Source organism: Prunus mume, linkage group LG2 (assembly GCF_029339155.1).
Source record: "Prunus mume cultivar Tortuosa linkage group LG2, ASM2933915v1, whole genome shotgun sequence".
In the NCBI taxonomy this organism is placed as follows: Eukaryota; Viridiplantae; Streptophyta; class Magnoliopsida; order Rosales; family Rosaceae; genus Prunus; species Prunus mume.
This window is the reverse complement of record NC_142699.1, coordinates 6703994-6727435: the sequence shown is the minus strand read 5'-3', so window position 1 is coordinate 6727435 and position 23442 is coordinate 6703994. Positions and strand designations below refer to the sequence as shown.

At 38.2% G+C, this 23442-nt stretch overlaps 4 protein-coding genes across 4 annotated transcripts; all 4 read right to left on the bottom strand.

Annotated features, from left to right (window-relative positions):
• Positions 1-1009: 1009 nt before the first annotated feature.
• LOC103332927 (mogroside I-E synthase-like) lies at positions 1010-3843 on the bottom strand. Its single transcript, XM_016794742.2, has 2 exons — positions 2618-3843; positions 1010-1826 (listed from the first exon to the last, which is right to left on the bottom strand). The coding sequence occupies exons 1-2, from the start codon at positions 3236-3238 to the stop codon at positions 1104-1106; spliced, it is 1344 nt and encodes a 447-aa protein (XP_016650228.2). The 5' UTR covers positions 3239-3843; the 3' UTR covers positions 1010-1103.
• Positions 3844-6437: 2594 nt separating this feature from the next.
• On the bottom strand, positions 6438-12001 carry LOC103332928 (mogroside I-E synthase-like). The gene is made up of 2 exons (XM_089045045.1): positions 8380-12001; positions 6438-7241 (listed from the first exon to the last, which is right to left on the bottom strand). The coding sequence occupies exons 1-2, from the start codon at positions 9232-9234 to the stop codon at positions 6519-6521; spliced, it is 1578 nt and encodes a 525-aa protein (XP_088901171.1). The 5' UTR covers positions 9235-12001; the 3' UTR covers positions 6438-6518.
• Positions 12002-13619: 1618 nt separating this feature from the next.
• On the bottom strand, positions 13620-14274 carry LOC103332931 (putative calcium-binding protein CML29). Its single transcript, XM_008235696.2, is given in 2 exon segments — positions 13620-13829; positions 13832-14274. Coding segments are annotated over 2 exon segments (471 nt in total). The 5' UTR covers positions 14211-14274; the 3' UTR covers positions 13620-13737.
• A 2634-nt stretch (positions 14275-16908) lies between these two features.
• LOC103332932 (nitrate reductase [NADH]-like) lies at positions 16909-21472 on the bottom strand. Its single transcript, XM_008235697.2, is given in 5 exon segments — positions 16909-18531; positions 19283-19515; positions 20065-20205; positions 20340-21201; positions 21203-21472. Coding segments are annotated over 5 exon segments (2721 nt in total). The 5' UTR covers positions 21335-21472; the 3' UTR covers positions 16909-17178.
• Positions 21473-23442: the final 1970 nt, after the last annotated feature.

Genomic DNA, 23442 nt, shown 5'->3' with positions numbered 1-23442 from the left:
TTTTGTGTGTGGTCGATTTCTTGATCGATTCAGCTAAGGAAGGGTAAATTCAATATGATAATTGTTATTTATTTACCAGCAACTCTCACATACTACATTGACTGTAACACAATACATGATAGATTTTTTATATTTTACTTTTAAGTCGTATACGTAACATAACATTAGTTACTAGCTAGTGACCTCCGAGAGGTCCATGCACAGCCTGATTGTAGTTGTTGTAATTGCTATTGCCTCCATAGCCATTGGAACCATGTGAATTGCCAAACCCACCACCTCCATATCCAAAACCACTTCCACTAGCCCAAGAGCTTCCACCCCTAGTTGAAGATGAGCTGCCCCACCCAAATCCAAACCCGCCGCACCATCGGGGCTCTGATCTGCACCCGATTCAAAACTGAAAGTGGCGCCTCCAGGATCTGAACCCACACCCCAATTCCAATGTCCGGTAGGGGACGATCTACATCCGCACCGGAAGGTTCACCCACTTGGCCCACATCCTTGAGGGTGTTGGTTTGCCATGGGTGCGTGCTTTTGGGGTGTGTCTTTTGAGCTAGAAGTAGAGAGGGTGAGAGTGACAGAAAGGTATGTCATTGTGAGCACGACCACCCATTTGCTTCTCCTTGTTGTGATCATTTTCTTTGTCAGTGTGATTGATGAAATGAAAACTGACATTTCCTGCGGGTATAGGCTTATTAATTGCCTATACAAACCCACACATTCGCTTGGTTGTTGAAAATTTTGGCAATCTTGACAAATTGCTTTGGCTCTCTTGCTGGCAACCCAGAAAGTCTTCCTTTTGCAATCAACTAATCAACAGTAGCATGTGATTGATGTGATGGAACATCTCACAAATTTCTCTTCTGACTATTGATGCATACAAATTTCACTTGGTAATGGGGCAGTTGCTCGATCAATGTAGAGTCTTGCTTGCTTTAGAGTGATGTTGCTTACATGGATGTGGTCTAAATGTTGGCCAATATATCTACTTTGTGATAAATTGCTGATATGGAATCAAATAGTATATTCTTATTTAAACGTGTAGGTCAAGTCGATAGTTTCACAACATAAACATTAATCCTTCCTCCCACAAACCTAAAAGTTTATTTACATAAGAGAGCTGCTACAAATTCCTCAATGTTCTTATCAGAGCTTCCACCTTCCGCCACAGCCTCCTTAGCCAATTCTCTCCATCTCATTGAATTCCTTTTAATCTCCTTCCCTCTCTCTCCTTCCATGACTTGTGCTATGCATCTTTCTATTTCTTCTTTAGTGACAATTCCCATTTGGTCAACCTTGACCCTCACTCCAACTTTCCATTCATCTTCCACAAACTTAGCATTTGTCAATTGGTCAGTCCACTGTGGCATTGCCACCATTGGCACCCCTGAGCTCAATGCCTCAAGTGTAGAGTTCCACCCACAATGTGTCATGAAGCAACCAACGGCCTCGTGAGCCAAAACTTGCAGTTGAGGGCACCAATTCACAACCAAACCCTTCTCTGATGTTTGCTCTTCGAAATTGCTAGGAAGCTTTTGAATTTCTGATTCTCTGACTACCCACAAGAAGTTGGTTTTGCTCCTTTTTAGGCCCAATGCTAGCTCCTCCATCTGCTTTTCTCCTAGGTTAGCCATGCTTCCAAACGATACATACACCACTGTGCCTGTATCTTTTGATTCTAACCACTTGATGCAAGTGTCAGTGTTGGGTGTGAAAAGGTTGAAACCATAGTCTCTGTCATCTTCTAACCTTTTGTCTAGGTACACTGATGGAAGGGTTGGCCCTATTGTCTTGATTGGCCATCTTGTTCTCATCCAGCTCACCACCTGATGAAATTATAAGGTGTCGTCTATTTAAGATTCAAATAAAATTATTTGTACCACATTTATTGACTATTTTTCATTGAGTAGGTCTCACTTTAATAACAGAAGTGGGCAATATGTGTCCTCAAATTCTATGGCTATAGTTGCCAAAGGGGCATTTTAACTCAAGCTAACATGTACTCTAGGCTTACAGCATTTAAAAAACAAAAACAAAAAAGAATCTAACATGCATAATCAACACAAGAAGAATTGTTGTTTTCTGTCAGTTCAATCATAGCTGGGTAATATTAGTCCCTCCAAATATAGATCCTAGTCTCTCCCAATAATACACAGAAACATTGTTTAAAATATTGAGCAAAGCGTAAAGCCATCCATTGTTCAATAATGGGGGAAAATAATATTCATACTTCAGTTCAAAATGTACTCACTAAATTTCAATTCGGAATTAACACAAGCCTCAAGCCTCATATGTTATGTCTTTTAATCCATGTAGTTTGCTAGAATTTCCAATTTCGTTCTACGGTTAAAAGAAACGTAAGGATATACCCTTGTAGTTTACACTTAAGTTGCAAACTACATGGACCAAAAATGTATTTTAGCCTATGAATCCAATTCAAGTTTTCTTTTCTTATAATTTCCCAAACATCATCTTTATCAGTCTTTTTGAAATTTTACCTAAGCTTGTTCCTTCAAGACATTGCAAAGATATGTTGATGGACTGATATATGATCAAGAAATGTTTGTGGATATATACACACACACACACACACACACACACATATATATATATGTACCTCTTGTTCCAAGCAATCAAAACTGTTCCAGAAAATCCAATCAGCATCAGTGATATTTGAAAACCTGCCAACCACCAACTTTAAAAAGGAGGGGTAGGAGCCTGGATCATAGATGAAAGAGGGCAGGTCATGAGGCTCAAGTAGTGGCAAGCCAGGTAGTAAAATTGGACCCTCTTTCAGAGGAACACTAAGCACCCCTTGGTGCACATTACAGTACACAGTTCCAACAGCACAAGAGTGAGTGAAAAATGAAGCCCCAGCAATGCCTAGCCCTTTGGCCATGTCCAGAGCCCATGTCATGGCTGAGTCATAGACAATGCAGCTAATTGGGTACCCAATGCTCTCTTGCTTTGAAATCAGCTCTGGTAATCTTTTTGACAAAATGTTTTGGAGCCACTGCATCTTCTTCTCTGCATTAATCTTGTCTGCTTCTTCAGATGCAGCATAAATTGACTCAATCTTGACCAAGCTCAATTGGGTTTCTATGGGCTCATGATGAGTGTCAGAGGAGATGGTGACAAGTGTCACCCTTAAACCTTTGGATGCTAAGCGTTTTGAGAATTGGAACATTGGGTTTATGTGGCCTTGGAGAGGAAGAGGAACCACAAGTATATGGAGCATTGGTATTGTTGTACTTTGTGCTGTGAGGATAAGAAGTGAATAATTGAAGGGAACTTCCAGACTTGACTCAAAATTTATCTTCTATTTTTCTTTCTCAAACTTGTTTTCCCTCAAAGTCAAGATCCAGACTTGTTTCTCAATTTCTCTCATCATCAAATTGCCCTAGACCATGAAAATAGAGAATGGAAAAAATCATCCTAACCCAATTTTTTTTTCTCCAATTATGAAAATACCCAAATCCCTAAATGATGCAATAGAGGGGAAAGTTTTACACAGGAGCCCTAACTTGACATGACATGCGAGTAGGAGAGTGCAGAACAGCTTCAACCAAAGAGGCATGAGAAGATACCCGTAATTGAGAGAGTACAGAGCAGCTTCTGTTCTGTTTTGAAGGAAGGCAATATGGGTAATCCGAAAATTTCATTGATTGATGCCATGTTCCAAGAAAACAGCATCATCACCAAGCCTTATGTGGATTTTCCTTCATTGGCTCTTTCTTTCTCTTTTCTCCATTTTCTTTGCACAGAGTTATTCGGATCAGTCAAAGTTGTCATAATTGACAATTGACTGTTTCCTCCTGTGAATGAGTGGTCCATTTTTCTTTCTTTCGTAGGTGAAGCTCTTGCTATTATTAAGTGTTTTTTTTCCTTCTCTTTTCTGGGTGATTTTGTAACACTGTTTTTGTTAAGCAAAATGACTTTCAAATTTCTATCTATGATTACATATGAATGAAATTATAGAATAAGTGGGACTTGATAGTCAAGACCTACCGCGGTAAACATGTCTTCTGCCAATGAACAAAGGCAACCATATAAAGTCTTTCTCGCATTGGGGTGATGTTGCTTACACGGACATGGTCCAAATGCGGGCCAGAGTCATTAAAGTGATAGGCCCTCTCAATTGAAATACAAACTCTATGAGGTCCCAAGTGAGTTTGGTTTAGCAGAAAATTGAACGGGCTAGGTCACACATGTTGGGCGAACGTGATCGGGCTCCTCAATGAGATCCTGAGTTCGATCCTTCGCATATGTAACGAATCTCTTGAGGAGAGCTTTCCCTTAACCCGTGGCCGGCTCGGAGAGGTGACACTCCTGCCACCTTTTTTTTGTAACAAAAAAAATAAAAAATACAGTACTCTATACAATAACCTATCTACTTTTCCACTTCTAAGTAAAACCTAATTTTTGAATCGAATGCCATGTAAGACCAGTTGTCCATCTATTATAACTAAATTACAAACCATGCCACCAACCCCATATTTGCAGGACATCGAATATAATTTCAGTTTTTTTGTTTTGTTTTTTTTCCCCTTGAGAAATACTTCCCAAATTTCGTCTAGCATTCTTTTTCATGTTTGGTAAGTATATGCATGAGAAGTGGTTGCCTGACACATAAGAAAATAAGGGGGAAATGTAACCCTCCTTTTTTCGGTTTCATTTTCCCTTCCCACAAGAAAGTTCGGGAAAACGGGCCAACATTAAATGCACATTTTTTATGACCATTTTGTCCCCATTAACAAGTTAGAATTACAATATAGCATTAAATGCATTCTTTTATTATTTGATTTTATATGAGTATAATTAGAAAATTAAACAAACTTTGTTTTACATTCATACACAAACCAAATATGGGAAATGAATCTTCCAATTGTAAGTAAAACTGAAGTTAAATACAATAAACACATGAATTACAACATGAATAAAGAATACTTATCGATTGATTCATACTAAGTGAAGAAGACATGACAACTATGGGAACGATCTTCTTCTCTCTGCAACACCAGAATGTTCTTGCTTTCAATAGGTCAAGCACGCCACAGAACTTGTGTATTGTCAGAGGAGGGACCGTTTCTTTTATATTGAAGAAACCTTAACACTATCTCTCCTATTATAGATAGAGTAAGAGTTTAAACAAAACTAATATACTTAAGTGATTGAGTCCTAGTCAATATAAACTAACCAAAGTCTGTCAAAACTGAAAGTCTAACAATAACTGATAAACATAACCCATTATCTCATTCCAATATGATAATCATAACACGTGATTAGGCTAACTTATATAAGTCATCTTACACCAATTCCTATTGGAAAATAAATCTTCCATTTCCCATCTCTTTGGAAATGACGTAGGAAATAATTTCCCATCAAATCCTTTCCATGAACCAAATGGGACCTCAAAGTTTCAAACCGTAGGTGTGCATTTCACTCCCACATTAATAACCTACCATCTCAATCCATACATTAATGCTATTATAGGGAGTAATTATCAATATTGATAAATATACACCCAGTGTACATGTATAAAGTTTGAGTCATGCTAGAGAGACCATCTTTAGAGACCAATTGGTGTACCATCTTTCTAATAGAGGTGGTGCCCACCAATACAATAGGTCACATCCTCTATTAGAGAGATGGTACACAAATTGGTCTCTAAAGATGGTCTCCCTAGTATTTTCCATAAAATTTCTACAATTTATCTACAATTTTCCACCATGTATTTAGTTATATACCCATTCTTAGCACTAGTGATAACCTACATAATTTAATTTCTATAAACAAACCCAAAAAATGACAGCTGACCTTATTGAATTTAATTTTGATTTTTAAATTACTTTGATGCTCTATTTAGTGTTCTAGATTTTGTTTACGAGGTTTTGGGGTTGGGCTTGTTTTAAGAAATTGATGGCAGTTTTGTAATTTATAGAAAGTTCGTAGTCTCTTTGTTATGTTGTAAATGAGCTTTGGTTATGTTTCTAACTCCATTTCATGTATGTTAAAAAAAAAATTATAATTTAGGCCCCTATATTAGGTATAATAGTGAATCCCTCATAAAAATAATTGACCTATCTCTTTTTTATATACTATATGTACTTACAAATTTTCCACTCAAATAAAAATTATTTACCTATGTAGGTAAATTCTTATTCATATTCGACAATAGGTAGATTATTATTCATGAAAATTAATAAATACAGTAATAATTAAATTATTATTCATAAAAAATAAGGTTATGGATTGCAAGTAACAAAAAACTAGTTTGAAGGGGGAAGTCAAATTTACTATTTATTTATTTTGTGATAAAATGATGATAGTGTTCGACTTAATGGTGACGTGAAATACTAAGATTCTTGAACGAATGTGTAGTTTAAATTGAAAGTTTGACGAACATAAGCATTAATTACTTGCACAAAACTTAATCGTGAGGTAAAATAGTAGACTCTTATTTAAATGTGCAGTTAGTTTGACAAACATAAACATTAATTACTCACACAAACCTATTTCTATTTGCATAAGAGAGCTGCTACAAATTCCTCAATATTCTTATCAGAGCTTCCACCTTCATCTACAGCCTCCTTAGCCAATTCTCTCCATCTTATTGAATTCCTTTTAAACTCATTCCCCCTCTCTCCTTCCATGACTTGTGCTATGCATCTTTCTATTTCTTCTTTAGTGACAATTCCCATCTGATCAACCTTGACCCTCACTCCAACTTTCCATTCATCTTCCACAAACTTGGCATTTGTCAATTGGTCAGTCCACTGTGGCATTGCCACCATTGGGATCCCTAAGCTTAATGCCTCAAGTGTAGAGTTCCACCCACAATGTGTCATGAAACAACCAATGGCCCTGTGAGCCAAAACTTGCAATTGAGGGCACCAATTCACAACCAAACCCTTCTCTGATGTTTGCTCCTCAAAATTGCTTGGAAGCTTTTGAATTTCTGATTCTCTTACTACCCACAGGAAGCTGGTTTTGCTCCTTTTTAGGCCCAGTGCTAGCTCCTCCATCTGCTTTTCTCCTAGATTAGCAATGCTTCCAAATGATACATAGACAACTGTACATGCTTCCTTCGAATCTAGCCACTTGATGCAAGTGTCATTGTTGGGTTTGAAAAAGTTGATGCCATAGTCTCTGTCATCTTCCAACCTTTTTTCTAGGTACATTGATGGAAGGGTTGGCCCTATTGTCTTGATTGGCCATTTTGTTCTCATCCAGCTCACCACCTAATGAAATTATAGGGTGTCACGTATATAACATTCAAATAAAATTGTTTGTACCACATTTATAGACTATTTTTCACTAAGTAGGTCTCACATTAATAAAAGAAGTGGGCAATATCTGTCCTCAAATTCTATATGCTATAGTTGCCAAAGGGGCATTTTCACTCAAGCTAACATGTACTGTAGGCTTATAACATTTTAAAAAATGAATCTAGCATGTATAATCAACACAAGAAGAATGGTTGGTTTCTGTCAGTTTCCATGAGGTGAGCGATATCATGTGGGCAAAATGTGTCCTCAAATTTCTAGGGCCGTTGCGAAGGGGCATTAGTTGTCCCTCAAGCTAACATGTGGTGTAGGGCTATAGTATAAAGATCTAGATAGGTAATAGTAGTAGTACCTTTCATAATAATAGATCCTACTCTCTACCAATAATGCACAGAAAAAAAAAAAATTTACAGTATTGAGCAAAGCGCCGAGGCATCCATTGTTCACATAGGAGAAACCAATGGTTCTTCTAGTACAATTTAAAGAGTACTAAATGCTAAATGGGAATTGCAGCAAGCTTCAAGCTCCATATGTTATGTGAATTAGGCCAAAAGACAATTGTAATCCATGTAGTTAGTTTTGAATTTCCAATTTCGTCTCTATACTTAAAAAGAAACGTGAAGTAACAATTCAAACTGCATTATCAAATATGTCTTTTGCCTTTGATGAATTAGGTAAAAATTAAAGTTCTCACTTCTTATAATTACCCAAACATCTTTAATCAGTCTTTTTGAAATGGTTCCTTTAAGAGAAGTTGATTATGTTAAAGAATATAAAGTTCTCACTTCTTATAATTTCCCAAACATCTTTAATCAATCTTTTTGAAATGGTTCCTTTAAGAGAAGTTGGTTATGTTAAAGAATATAAGTCCCACATTGAAAACTTGACTAAATAAAACACAACATATAATGAATGGAACTACTACTATTATTACCGAGACTTTTATGATAAAATCTCTACTGGGCTTTATAGATGGTTAAGTTTGGGACAATATTAGTGTTGCTAGTTGTGCTCTTCTCCAGGGAGACCATTGCAATTATATGATTATAGCCGTATATATGATGAAGAAATGTTTGTGAATATATATAAGTACCTCTGGTTCCAAGCAATCAAAAGTGTTGCAGAATATCCAATCAGCATCAGTGATATTTGAAAACCTGCCAACTACCATCTTAAACACGGATGGGTAGGACCCTGGATGATTGATCAAAGAGGGCAGATCATGAGGCTCAAGCAGAGGCAACCCAGGTAGCAAAACTCGATCCTCTTCTAGAGGAACCCTAAGCAACTTTTGTTGCACATTATAGTACACAGTTCCAACAGCACAAGCCTGAGTGAAAAATGAAGCCCCAGCAATGCCTAGCCCTTTGGCTATGTGTAGAGCCCATGTCAAGCTTGCGTCATAGACAAGGCAGCAAATTGGGTAGCCATTCCTCTCTTGCTTTGAAATCAGATCTGGTAAGTTTTGTGACAAGATGGTTAGGAGCCACTGCAGCTTGCTCTCTAAATCAATCTTGCCTGCTCCTTCATATGTGGCATAAATTGGCTCAATATTTACCATACTCAACTGGGTTTCTATGGGCTCATGAGTCTTAGAGGAGATGGTGACTAGTGTCACCCTTAAACCTTTGGATGCTAAGCGTTTTGAGAATTGGAGCATTGGGTTTATGTGGCCTGGGACAGGAAGAGGAACCACAAGTATATGGGTTCCATTTGCTCTTTGTTTTGCTTTCTCCATTTTCTTTGTACACAGAACTCGATCTACCTGTATTGTGCTGCTGCTGTTTAAATTGTTTGGTGTTTTTGTATTCTTGCTGGGATATGAAATGTTGAAGAGAAGAAATAGAAGAATGAAGAAAGACAGAGTGATGAAATGCTCTTCTTCTCTCTTGCTGAAACTGCAGAGAGGATTGTATTTTTCTTCTATCAGAATGAGCACACAGAGCATGTACTACATACTTGGTAGCCTTAGCTGGATTCACACACAACAAAATGAATCTCAGCCACACATCTAGCTATTCTGGGATCACTACACATGGCTTATTTCAACCTTACATTTTAGAGCCTTACACCTACCATTCTAAGAGACTAGTGCATTCACTATTATCATTCTAGGCTTATACTCATGTAATCAGCTCATTACTTACAATTCTGCATAAACAGATCTACTGTAAATTAAATTGGATGGCTCTTTTATTCCATTATTCAACAATGAAAGAAACATTTCTTGAGGGGTCCATTTTTCTTTTCATAGGTGAAACTTTTTAGCCCATGTGAAAGGTAAGGAGACATCACTAGCAGATAACCCAAAAAAAAACAAAAAACATTGCTTTATAGTCACAAATAGTCCTTTAGGTTTACAAAATGATCACGAATCATCCTTTAGGTTTTTTTTGTGACACTAATAGTCCTTCAGTCATCCTCTACTCATCAATTGGTTTCCGTCGAAACTGACGTTAAAAAAGTCATGTGCTTGCTTTTTGAAATGATAATTTTGTCATTCCACTCAACCCTCAGAACCCAACCCAACCTTCGACTAAACCCAAGCCCAACCCTCAGAACCCTTTCCCGCCATTTTGTCCTTGGTCTCTCTCTATTTGGGGTTTCCAATTGGGCAATTAGGGTTTTTTGAGTATTTGATTCATGAAGCTGATTGCAAAAGGAATATCTGAGTTCGTAAAGCCAAATATGCATTATTCTTCTTACAAAAGTGAGTAGAAGGATGAGTCCGAAGAGTTGTTTCGAATTGGGGGAAACAGCCAAAGTATACAGGTTAGTTTTTTAATCTTTGTCTACAGATGTGTTTGTTTTTTTTTTTTGTGAAACATCAAACATGTGGTTGTATTTTGATTGTGTAATGTCTTTTTACTTTTTTTTAATTGTCAGTGAAATCTTTATGCTTTTCAGTTTAACTTTATATTTGGTGTGGACCATGTTTGTTTTATATGGTTTAAGAATTATTCAAATATGTCCTCAAATTCTATGTGCTATAGTTGCCAAAGGTGCATTTTCACTCAAGCAAACATGTACTATAGGCTTATAACATTTTAAAAAAAAGAATCTAGCATGTATAATCAACACAAGAAGAATGGTTGGTTTCTGTCAGTTTCCATGAGGTGAGCGATATCATGTGGGCAAAATGTGTCCTCAAATTTCTAGGGCTATTGCGAAGGGGCATTAGTTGTCCCTCAAGCTAACATGTGGTGTAGGGCTATAGTATAAAGATCTAGATAGGTAATAGTAGTAGTACCTTTCATAATAATAGATCCTACTCTCAACCAATAATGCACAGAAAAAAAAAAAAATTTTTACAGTATTGAGCAAAGCGCCGAGGCATCCATTGTTCACATAGGGGAAACCAATGTTTCTTCTAGTACAATTTAAAGAGTACTAAATGCTAAATGGGAATTGCAGCAAGCTTCAAGCTCCATATGTTATGTGAATTAGGCCAAAAGACAAGTGTAATCCATGTAGTTAGTTTTGAATTTCCAATTTCGTCTCTATACTTAAAAAGAAACGTGAAGTAACAATTCAAACTACATTATTAAAAATGTCTTTTGACTTTGATGAATTAGGTAAAAATTAAAGTTCTCACTTCTTATAATTTCCCAAACATCTTTAATCAGTCTTTTTGAAATGGTTCCTTTAAGAGAAGTTGGTTATGTTAAAGAATATAAGTCCCACATTGAAAACTTGATTAAATAAAATACAACATATAATGAATGGAACTACTACTAATATTACCAAGACTTTTATGATAAAATCTCACACTTACTGGGTTTTATAGATGGTTAAGTTTGGGACAATATTAGTGTTTCTAGTAGTGGCTCTTCTCCAGGGAGACCATTGCAAATATATGATTATAGCCGTATATATGATGAAGAAATGTTTGTGAATATATATAAGTACCTCTGGTTCCAAGCAATCAAAAGTGTTGCAGAAGATCCAATCAGCATCAGTGATATTTGAAAACCTGCCAACTACCATCTTAAACAAGGATGGGTAGGACCCTGGATGATTGATGAAAGAGGGCAGATCATGAGGCACAAGCAAAGGCAACCCAGGTAGCAAAACTCGATCCTCTTCTAGAGGAACCCTAAGCAACTTTTGTTGCACATTATAGTACACAGTTCCAACAGCACAAGCCTGAGTGAAAAATGAAGCCCTAGCAATGCCTAGCCCTTGGCTATGTCTAGAGCCCATGTCAAGGTTGCGTCATAGACAAGGCAGCAAATTGGGTAGCCATTCCTCTCTTGCTTTGAAACCAGATCTGGTAAGTTTTGTGACAAGATGGTTAGGAGCCACTGCAGCATGCTCTCTAAATCAATCTTGCCTGCTCCTTCGTATGTGGCATAAATTGGCTCAATATTGGGCTCATGAGTCTTAGAGGAGATGGTGACTAGTGTCACCCTTAAACCTTTGGATGCTAAGCTTTTTGAGAATTGGAGCATTGGGTTTATGTGGCCTGGGGCAGGAAGAGGAACCACAAGTATATGGGTTCCATTTGCTCTTTGTTTTGCTTTCTCCATTTTCTTTGTACACAGAACTCGATCTACCTGTATTGTGCTGCTGCTGTCTTAAATTGTTTGTGTTTTTGTATTCTTGCTGGGCTATGAAATGTTGAAGAGAAGAAATAGAAGAACGAAGAAAGACAAGAGTTATGAAATGCTCTTCTTCTCTCTTACTGAAATTGCAGAGAGGATTGTATTTTTCTTCCATCAGAATGAGCACACAAAGCGTGGACTACATACTCGGTAGCCTTAGCTGGATTCACACACAACAAAATGAATCTCAGCCACACATCTAGCTATTCTGGGATCAATACACATGGCTTATTTCAGCCTTACATTTTAGAGCCTTACACCTACCGTTCACTATTATCATTCTAGGCTTATACTTACGTAATCAGCTCATTACTTACAGTTCTACATAAATAGATCTACTGTAAATTAAATTGGATGGCTCTCTTATTCCATTATTCAACAATGAAAGAAACATTTCCTGAGGGGTCCATTTTTCTTTTCATAGGTGAAACTTTTTAGCCCATGTGAAAGGTTTGGATACATCATCACTAGCAGATAACCCCAAAAAAAAAAAAAAAAAACCCATTGTTTTATAGTCACAAATAATCCTTTAGGCTTACAAAATGATTACGAATCATCCTTTAGGTTTTTTTGTGTGACACTAATAGTCCTTTAGTTATCCTCTACTCATCAAAATGGTTTCCGTCAAAATTGACGTTAAAAAGTCATGTGCATGCTTTTTGAAATGATAATTTTGTCATTCCACTCAACCCTCAGAACCCAACCCAACCTTCGACTAAACCCAAGCCCAACCCTCAGAACCCTTTCCCGCCATTTCATCCTCGGTCTCTCTCTCTATTTGGGGTTTCCAATTGGACAATTAGGGTTTTTTGAGTATTTGATTCATGAAGCTGACTGCAAAAGGAATATATGAGTTCGTAAAGCCAAATACGCATTATGCTTCTTACAAAAGTGAGTAGAAAGTGAGTAGAAGAATGAGTCCGAAGAGTTGTTTCGAATGGGGGGAAACAGCCAGAGTATACAGGTTAGTTTTTTAATCTTTGTCTACAGATGTGGTTGTTTTGTTTTGTGAAACATCAAACATGTGGTTGTATTTTGATTGTGTAATGTCTTTTTACTTTTTTTTAATTGTCAGTGAAATCTTTATGCTTTTCAGTTTAGCTTTATATTTGGTGTGGACCATGTTTGTTTTATATGGTTTGAGAATTATTCAAATATGTCGCGTACGACTTACTTTGTTTAATAGTATTATTTATTACTTAATTGCTAGTTCTGTTTTTTACCTTAATTTTTTTTAGGTCTGTGATGTTGATATAAAAAAGAAAATTAAGTTAAAAAGAAGGATTTTGGCATTAATTAATTTCAAAAAGGGTTGTGAGGGTTGAGTGGAATGACGAGATTATTATTTTAAAAAGAAGTTAAGTGATTGCACGTGACTTTTTTAACGTCACTTTTGACGGAAACTAACTGGAATGGCCATTTTGATGGGTAGAGGATAATCTGAAGGATTATTAGTGTCACATTAGTGATAATTTTGTAAACTTGAAGGACCATTTGTGATAAATAAATAAATAAAACCTTTTAAAAATATATGACAACCGGCTGAGAAAATTTATTGTTATTAATTCTAAGCTCTCTATTTCACGTAATCACAATTTTTTTTTCTTCTCTCTCCACAAAATCCAAATTTTTTTGTTTATGGATGCATTCTTATGCTTTCTTTCATTCTGTGGAACATATTGAAGGAAAGGTGCTTTTAAAATTTAAAAAAAAAAAAAAAAAAAAAGCATTTGTAGAGAAATAGTAGAATTTATTTCAGAAGGATTGGAGGTACTTCACTGGTATAAAAGTTCACATATATAGCTGCATAATTATATTGACCAAACACATCATTAGGATTAATCTCATCAGAGGGAATTGACTATTAGTCTGAAGTCCTCAAAGCTAACAGCCCCATCTCCATCTATATCAATTGAAGCAATAATCCCCTGACAGTCTCAAGAGACAACTCATAACCCAAATCATCCCCCACAACTTCATAAAGCTCCTCAGCAGTCACAACCTCGTCCCCATCAACATCCAAGGCTTCAAAAGCATTCTTGAGGACATTTTCCAGCCCCCCAAATTCCAAGTTCTTTGTGTTCATGCCCAAGAACTCCTCTATGCTCAGAAACCCATCTCTGTTTGTGTCCCCTTGCTGCATCATTGCCCTCACATCTTGCTCACTTGCCTGGTACCCAAGTGACCCCAAAATCCCTCCAAGCTCTGCAGCATTGATCTTCCCATCATTGTCTGCATCAAAGGCTTTGAATGCTTCCACCAGGCCTAGGACTTGGCTCAGTGTCTCAGTTTCTGCAGAGAGAGAGCTTATCTGAGCCATGGAATTAGGTTTATGATCAAGTTGGTGTGTGTGAATTGTATTCAGATTGTTGAAATTTTTATTGGCACATCCACAACTATATATAAATGCTGCAAAAAGGGATTCCTATGATTTTTATTGGGGTTTTGATAAAAAGTTGGAAAGGAACAAAAGGTGATTCTTATGCTTGTGAATAATTTTAGTGCTATCACATTTTTTTTCTGGGATAAGATTATTCTGGCTGATTGTGACACAAAATATTTGCTGGCGTTAACTTTGATTTCCATAATTCTGAGCTAATTGTTCAAAAGTGTACCTTAGTAATTTTGGTTCTAGAAGAGTTAACAAATTATAGGGTGTGAGAATCTATGATTCACATTTGCATAAATTCCAGCCTCTGTAATGTAACTTGAGTGCTCATGGAATTGTTTTCCACAAGTTGCTCTGTTTGATTCTGTCAAGAAAGTGATGTCCACTTACCCCCATTGTCACAAAAACTAAAAAACAAAAAACTATATAAATGTTCTTTGCATAAGACAATCTTACATGTTGTAATCATATTGGCCGTGCCTGACTAAGATTGGGCAAACAAACCCATCAAACTGATCGACCCGATCGGGTTAGATTTATCCTTATTACTTCCAAGCATTGGGCTGGGTATCATCAAAGTTTTGAGACTATGTTGTTGGTTTGCGAGTGATGATGAAGTCAAGGTTTCTTCCATCGTTCTACTGTGATCCAGTAGGATATACAAAATTGAGAATTTCATACTTTAGTTTAGACACAACACAAAAAATGTAAGCAATGGACCAACTATTTATTAGTCTAATTGTACTTTTCTTTTTCAATATTGAAACTAGTTCTACGATCAAAATCCTTCTCCCCCATAAATAAAATAAAATGTTCTTACAAATATACCTACTCGTTATTCCTTACTGATATTGAAAGAGACTCAAAATTCGAATGGTAATCCGAATCGAGTAGTAAACAAATACTTGACTTTGGCCTTCTCTAAAATGCTTTTTTTTTTCTGCCTATCAAAAGAACATACCTGATCGGATTCATAAAAAATATGCAAACCAACATTGTACTTTCATCCAGAAATTATGTCACAAAGAAACCAGATATGATATAAAAAGGCAGCAACACAAACAACAATGCATGCTTGCAGAGATCTAGAACAACATGGTTTATATGCTTTTCCATGTAGTCTTACTTACGTATGAAACGGTGACGTACACAAAACAATCGTCATAGATGGCTATCAAATCTCAATATGATTCTTTAATTCTTGAAGCTTATTATTGAAATTAGGGCTTCTGCAAGTACATGCCAAACTTTCCAAAGCTCTCTTGAAACTTGGAACGAAAGAAACAGCAAACCAAGAAATTACAGGACAGCATGTCGTTTCACACATGAATTGAACAAAGACGGATACGTGCACGTCATTCACTGAGGTATATATTTTGAACACAAATATAAAATAGAATAGATGCTATAAATCAATCAATTGCCCAAATTATTGTACTATAACAACGTCATCTTAGATGTAGCTAAAAATATATAAATCAATCAATCAATTGCGTTTAACACCATTCGTTTATTCTAAATAATTTAGTCTTCTCGATCATTATTTGATTTTGTTGAGAGTATCTCACATTGAATGATATGAAAGTTTTGCCTTAGTCGTTAAAAGATCTCGAACTTATTCAATCATTACCAATTAATTTTGAATTAGTTTTGGGTTTGATTTTCGGGTCTAATAGATGCAGCTAAAAATATATAAATTTTCTTATTAAAGAAAGATTGCTTAGATTTTTTTAGTTAAAACTTCTCTTTCTATCCTTGTAATCTAGTTCTTGCAAGTACACGACAAATCTATTTTCATATTTACAAGTGGTTTGTATATATCATAGGATTTCATCACTTTGATCGAGCTGTCGATTGCCATGACAGGTCAGTCAGCGGTGCTTGCCCTGTAAACAATTGACCCCCTCCCATGATCCCATCCAATGTCTTTGGAGGCGTTTCAAAGTTTTACTATAATATTATATTTACCTAGTGTAGTGGGAAAACCCCACCAACAAACACAACACAAGAACCAAATATTTAATTGGTTACCCTAATTATTTATTATGTCTAGTTGATTAAGAATGACATGTGTTTTTTTCCTATTTTATTACTACTTGAGAGAGACGAAAACGGCTCAAGCCAAATTGCCCACAAGCCTAATCTCACAGCTGGTTACACAAGAATGACTCATTTTCTATTTATATTAATACAATAAAAGTATATATTAAAATGGAAGAATTTTGTCGTTTATGCAAGAACTAGGAATTGTTTAGCGTTCGGAGAGCAAGGTTCATGCCTGGATGAACGAAGAAACTAAACTTCATCAATCAACCTCCTCAGGTGGGAAACAAGACAACTACATACATATATATTATATAATATATGCAAGAAGATTCTCTTAGCTGTTTTTTCCATCATAAACAAATGGCATGCAGAATACTTGGAGGAGGAGGGGTCATGTAACATGTTGGGTGGATGTGGAAACTAGGTTAGCTGACCTTTCAACTTACCAAAGAAGAAGAGATACAAAGGGTACCCAACTCAGTGTCGTGGTGAACGTGGGAATGATCACTAATCATAGATGGATTGTGAATTTCAATAAATCTACGGTCAATAATTAATTATGCGTAACTGGTTGTATCACTCGTTTTGAAATAAATTCGTACCACATATATATATAGCTTGTTGTTGTATTATATAGAGCAAGGGAAGCCAAAGACTTGGCTACAAAACTATATATAGAATGGCCTTGACATATTTCTCAACACGAGAAATGCCAAAAGAGAAGTCCCCCTTTTTTTCCAAGTGGGAAAAGTAGAAGGAAAATAATACAAAAATTTGAACAGATACACATAATTGAGGAGGAACACTGATATAAATATGTACACAGATAAAGTTCAACCACTACAAATACCCTTCAAAACACCAGCAACGATTCTGTGGTATCATAGTTCATCTTCAACAAATTGGGCTGCACAGCAAACTTGATCATCGGTGGGGGCCCACAGGCCAATGCAAGAGAACCGTCCGATCCATCTGGAAGGTGCTCCCTCATTATAGTGTCGGTGATGAAGCCCACACTGTATTCCCACCCCTCCCTGCCATTCTCCACCACATACCAAACTTTGAACCTCTCATACTTCTTAGCCCAACCATCAAGCTCTTCTCTCAGCAAAATGTCGTCTTCTGTACGGTTCGCATAGACCACATACATTTCAGTCTCGTCTTCTGGGTCCTTCAATATGGCTTGAGCCACTTGGTAAATGGGCGTGATCCCGGTCCCACCTGCCAGCATGGCAAGCTTCTTTGCAAACTTGGGCTTGCCGTTGACCGAAAAGTGACCACGGCCAGTGTACTCTATGTGCCCTAATGGACCCTTTATGTCTATGGCTGCACCTATTGGCAGAGAGTCCAAGTGCTGTGACATGAGCCCCCCATTGGGGAATTTAGGGTGCACATTTTTGAAGTAAATCTTGACCACCAAATCAAAGTAGCCAACTTCATCAATTGAGCTACTTGGTGTGTAAGCCCGCATGCAAAGCTTGCCCTCAATTGTGGCACACACAAAAATGTGCTTGCCTACCGGCAATCCCAGAACTTGGTCTTCTGAAGGCAACGCGAACCTGAAGAGCCTCACGTCATGAGAAATGGATGTCTTGGCCACAAGCTTGCATGGGATCTTCTCGCGTGGAGTAAGCGCGACGCTTCTAACCGGTGTGATTTCTTTGATCGGGGCTAATGGGGTTACGAGAAATGAAATATCTTCTGATGATGTTCTATGTGGCCCATGCACAGATATGTTAGGGGAATTGGATGTGGAGTCGGGAGCGTAATTTGTGGTTACCAACTCGCCTATTCTATACTCCTCAAGCATTTTCTTGGCCTTGTCCGAGTGGATGGCATCAAACTCTTCGGTGCAATCTGTTCCTGCGTTGATGAGGATGCTGTCAGCGCCACCAGGATGGTCATTGAGGAAGCGAGTGCAGTCATAGATGTGGCCATGAATGATGATCCAGGCGGACTGAGGAGAGTTATGCTTCTCGACTTCGGACAGTGAGTAGGTTTTGGGTGAAGTGGTGTTCATGAAAGGTGTGGAGACACTCTTCTTGAGGGTTGTGTTGGATTCAGAATCCAAGTGTTTTTCTTTGGCCATCCAACCGCCCGATTGGTTTCCGGGTTGAGTTGGGTGCTCAAACACGATCCCTATCTCTCCTTTGTGTCGCTTACACACATTGCTTCTAACTCGAAACCAACAATTGTTCATCATTCCCTGGAAAAATAAAAGAAAAAAAATCATAAGCACATATCAATTAGCCCCTAAAACTATTTGTACCATAGTTATTGATTAGAAGAAAAAAATCACATCTCTATAAAGAAATAAAAACGTGATTAGTAAATATGATACATGTAATAAAAAAATGCAGTTATAATCTATCAACAAGTTATAAACTGATTTTAAAGAATTCATATAATCTTAATCAAATTGGCCAATAATGGTGGAGCAGTTCCAGCTCCCATATTTTATTGTGGTCATCAGCTGCAGTCATGAGAACCATAGAATATTCAACTCCTAAACTCGTTGTCCACCTCTCAATGAGGCAGTGATGCAAACAAAGACCAAATATAATAACAAAAAAAACCAGACAACCCACACAGCACTAGAGAGAAGTGCGTGCACAGTCCAAAATATTCTTATACAAACAACAGCAGAGATCCAAGGTTGCGGGCTTCCAAGGCTCAAGGCTCCAAGGTTTAGCACAAATTCAATGGCCCACATGGAATCACATTACTGGCCTAAATTCCAAATCATGGTATAGGCAGATAGTGACAGTTTGATTTGATAGCCATGCCAAACTTGGCCTACCAAATTTATTATTAGGTTGAAATATGTGGATTAAGTTAGGTGATTAAGTGAGTTCACACTCGGGTTCGATTTCTCTCTATGTATATTAATTTAGAATATCGCTTTGTTAAAAAAGTAAACTGTATAAATTGAAGAAAAAGGAAAAAAGGTCTTTTACCGTGACATTCCAAATGAGTTTCTCAGGCTGCGTGTTTTGGGTCTCGTCCCAAGCCCTCACCGCAATCTCTTTGGCTACAAGCAGGCTGAGGACCTCCACCTCCAGTGACCAAAAGCACCAGCACCAGTACTTTCCATACTTGTTTGGTTTTTCCTGGTGGTCTAGTGTGCACACCTGCCACGTGTCCCCTCCGTCCATTGTCACCTCTACACGTGTCACTTTCTTCCCGCCCCCTGTAAAACACACAAGACAGCTCAGTTACGAAAAGTGGAAACTCTCTCTTTTTTTCCTTTTTTATTTTTGAAAAAAATAAAAAGTTATGACGTTTCAATAATTCTAATATACAAGTAGTTCCAAAACACTTCATAAATATCTGCTTTGACAAAACCAACGTATGGTAATTTTTATACGTGCCTCCTATTCTGTACTCCTAATCACAATTTAGCATGTGTGTTGAAATTTTTACTTTTGAGTTTTTTATAAATTATTTTTGCGATACTTTTGATTTTTTATGAATTATTTTTGCGATACTTTTGAGTTTTTTTCAAATTATTTTTGCTATAAGTCAAATTGTAATTTACAGAAAGTAGAAAAGAATCGGTGTCCATTTTTTTACGGTAATGAGGTTTTCGATGCACCCAACCCAACTATATTTATTAAATATCTAACGTGTTTCATTCACCTCCATGTAAAAGATTCTCTACTTTTGACACCCACCTTTAAAAAAATAAAAATAAATATAACTGCCTGCAGCTCCAATAATATAAACACAAATCATGTACCGGAGTATGCGTAGCCTTTCATGGTATACGGCCTCTGACTGGTCCACGAGTTTATCGGCAGAATCTCCTCATGACACGGCGTCGTTATGACCGAGTTTATATTCAGCTCGTTAATTATATACTCCGGCTTGTACCACCACGCTGCACAGAAACCCACAGTAACTAACATCAGCTCCGGTGAAAAGTAAAAAAAAACACACACACATCAACACGGACCAATCAAAACGCTTAAATTGAGTTAAGGCGCAGATAACGTGTTCGATAAAAACTGTTACCTTCAGCGTTAGCAAGCTCCGCATTGACATGCGACGGCAGCACCCTGTTGTCCTTATAATGATAATAATTATCCGATTCCCGAGTCGTTACGATGATGCGTTTCAGCCACTTCACCATCCGGCCGCCGATGAACCCGGGTATGATGACCCGAACCGGAAACCCGTGATCCGGCATCAGCTGCTCGCCATTCTGCATGTATGCCAGAATTATATCCCTCGACGGGTCCATCGCCACCTCTTTCTTCACGCTCGTGCCGTACTTGCTGCCGCCGCCACCTGGCAGGTCCTCGGCTCCCTCGAAGCACACGTTGAGGGCCCCGCTCTTGCGCCCGTAGATCCCGCACCGCTTGAGCACGTCGCAAAGCGGCACGCCGCGCCACACCGAGTTGGAGACGCCGGCGGGGCCCCAGTTGAAGCCGATGGTCTTCTTCACCATGTTCTGCTCCTTCCGGCGGTTTCCCGCGCAGACCAGGGTCACGGGGAACTCACGTGATTTGAACTCGCGGACGAGCTGCTCCATGGTGAACCGGGCAGGGCGGCGGACCAGGCCGGTGACCTCAACGGTCCAGTCCTGCCACGTGCCCTTGGGGACCACGCCGTGGTTGCGGACGTAGTGGAGCGGCACCGGTGTGATGAAGCCGTGGTGCATGAGGCGGGCCAACGGGGCTTCGCAGTTGAAGGGGTGTTTTCCGGTGAGGCGGACCATGGATGGGTTTCGGTGCACCCAGTTGTCCGACGTGGCCTCATCTCTGGGGTCTAAGATCGACGGCTCTAATTCGCTGTTGCCCTTGCGGATTAAATCCATGTACTCGCCGCCGGGGTTGTCATTTTCGTCGTCGTCGTCGGAAGAAGAAAAGTAAGCAAGCGTCATCGTTTTCGACGAAGTTTGCCGTGGTTTTCGGGGGAGTGAGATCCGAGAAGTTGAAGGAGCGGACGAGGCCGTTTATGGGGGCGTCGAGACGGGTGAACTGGCGGTTCTGGACGGAGGCCGTCATGACGAACTGTCGTGTGTGTCGTGCGTCGTGCACTCGTTTTTGGTGTCGTGCAGTGTGAGAGTGAGAGAGAGAAAAGGCCCGATCAGACTCTTTTTCTCTTTTGGGTTCTGTGCTTTTTCTTTTTCTATGGGATTTTACTTTCCGAGGAGAGAGTGAGAGAGGAGGGAGTTTATATAGGCGTTTGATGGAGGAGGGACAGTGGACACGTATGACGCTAGGACGGGTGGGGCCCTGAACAAGAGGAGCCAGTTGGACTGGGTTGAGGAGGGGGAAGAGGTGTCGGCGCGAGTTGGCTGCTGCTGTGGCTGAGGTTAATGGCTGGAGCCAGCCATGTCGAGAGCCACATGTATGTAATTCGGTCTCCTGCCGCCAATCAAAAATAATTTATTATTCTCTAAAATATCATGCAGTAATTGCATTTATAAAAAATAAAAATAAAATTTGAAGAGGTTTGTTCGGATAATGGCACCAAAAATTCAATCTCATTAGGTGGGCGTATGCACTCATTACTCATAGATTTGTAGGGAATTTTTTTATTTGATGAATTTAAATTACATGAAAATAATTTAAATTCATTGCAACGCTGCCTAGATGATACCTTCCCCATTTAACACAATTCCATTCATTAATGGTTCATACTATCACTGTAAGTCGAGCTTATTAGAGAACACCACGTGGCCATAAGAAACTAGGTCCCCCATATACCGACCCGATGACCATATGGACTACTTCGGGTGTCAATAAAGGGCCTCCTAGCTGAACCTGATAGGAGAACATGTGAATCAATGATTGGGCATGCAAACTCCGCCCTGAGCATTGGGATATCGTGTGTGACCAGAGGGGCATTGATATTTTAGAGGCACGATCAGACCCCTATCGAGTTAGTCACTCCCTTCACCTGATAGATAACTTGGCGATGAAGATTGATCAATTAATGTACCTTACATCCAAAGCCAAGTGTCGCATTCCTATTTAATCCTTGGTAAATAGCCTGGTGATGGAGAGGAATCAATTAATGTATTATGTACCTCACATCCAAAGCCAAATGTCGCACTGCCACTTAATCCCTGCCAAACAGAATGATGATCAAGAGAAATTAATCATTTAATGTATTTCAATCCTACCAGGATAATGGCACCAAAAATTCAATCTGATTAGGTGGGCGTATGCACTCATTACTCATAGATTTGTAGGGAAATGTTTTATTTATTTATTTGATGAATTTAAATTATTTTCATGTAATTTTCATGAATTTAAATCCTATTTAAGTCTTTTTTTTGGAATTGATAGGAAACTTGGTTCTTCTTGTGTGGTTTGATGTTTGCATCATGCTTATTTAATTCATTTTCCATCTAATTTTTAAATGCTAAAATACTAAAATCCACAAAGTGTTCAACCCTTAAATTTTAAACGGCATCGTTTCGTAAAATTTAAGAAGAGGGAAAATTGCAAGCTGTTTATATATTTGTGGTTGTAAGAGGGTGGACAGTCTTGTGGTAGTCGATGGTTCGATGGTTTGAAATTTTTTTTATTGTTATTATTCGTATTAAAACTTCATAAATCTCACAAATCAATTAGCTAGTGAAAAACCCACCTAGTTTTATTTTTCTGCAAAATGCATGCTTTTGGTTTTCCCTGCATAATTTAATTTTGTTTTGTTTTCGGGCTATATCCGAAATGTAATGCCCTTTTTTATTATATATATATATATATTTTAAACAGCATGTTTGAGAAAGCTTGCAAATGATACAATGAGCTTGGAGCTTAAGTTAAGAGCATTTATTCTTGCATCCGAAATTATAGGTTCGATTTCTCTCAATCCTTGTATCCAAAAAGAAAGAAAAGTTGTGAATGATCACAAGTTGGTCTAGTAAGCCGTACCCGTACGTCCTTGAAGAGATGAGGAAGCTTATCAAGGAAGCTCATAGACTGGAAGGGGCCAGTAGGTAGCAGGGAGGAAGAGAGGAAGGGGACCATATATGTAATGTGTGGTCAACATCTATTTATTTTAGTACGTATATATCTATAGCATGCAGTAATTAACTTCCTTTTGAAGATAGAATATAATTATTTTCACTTAAAACCAATGTCAACAACCTATGAATGCA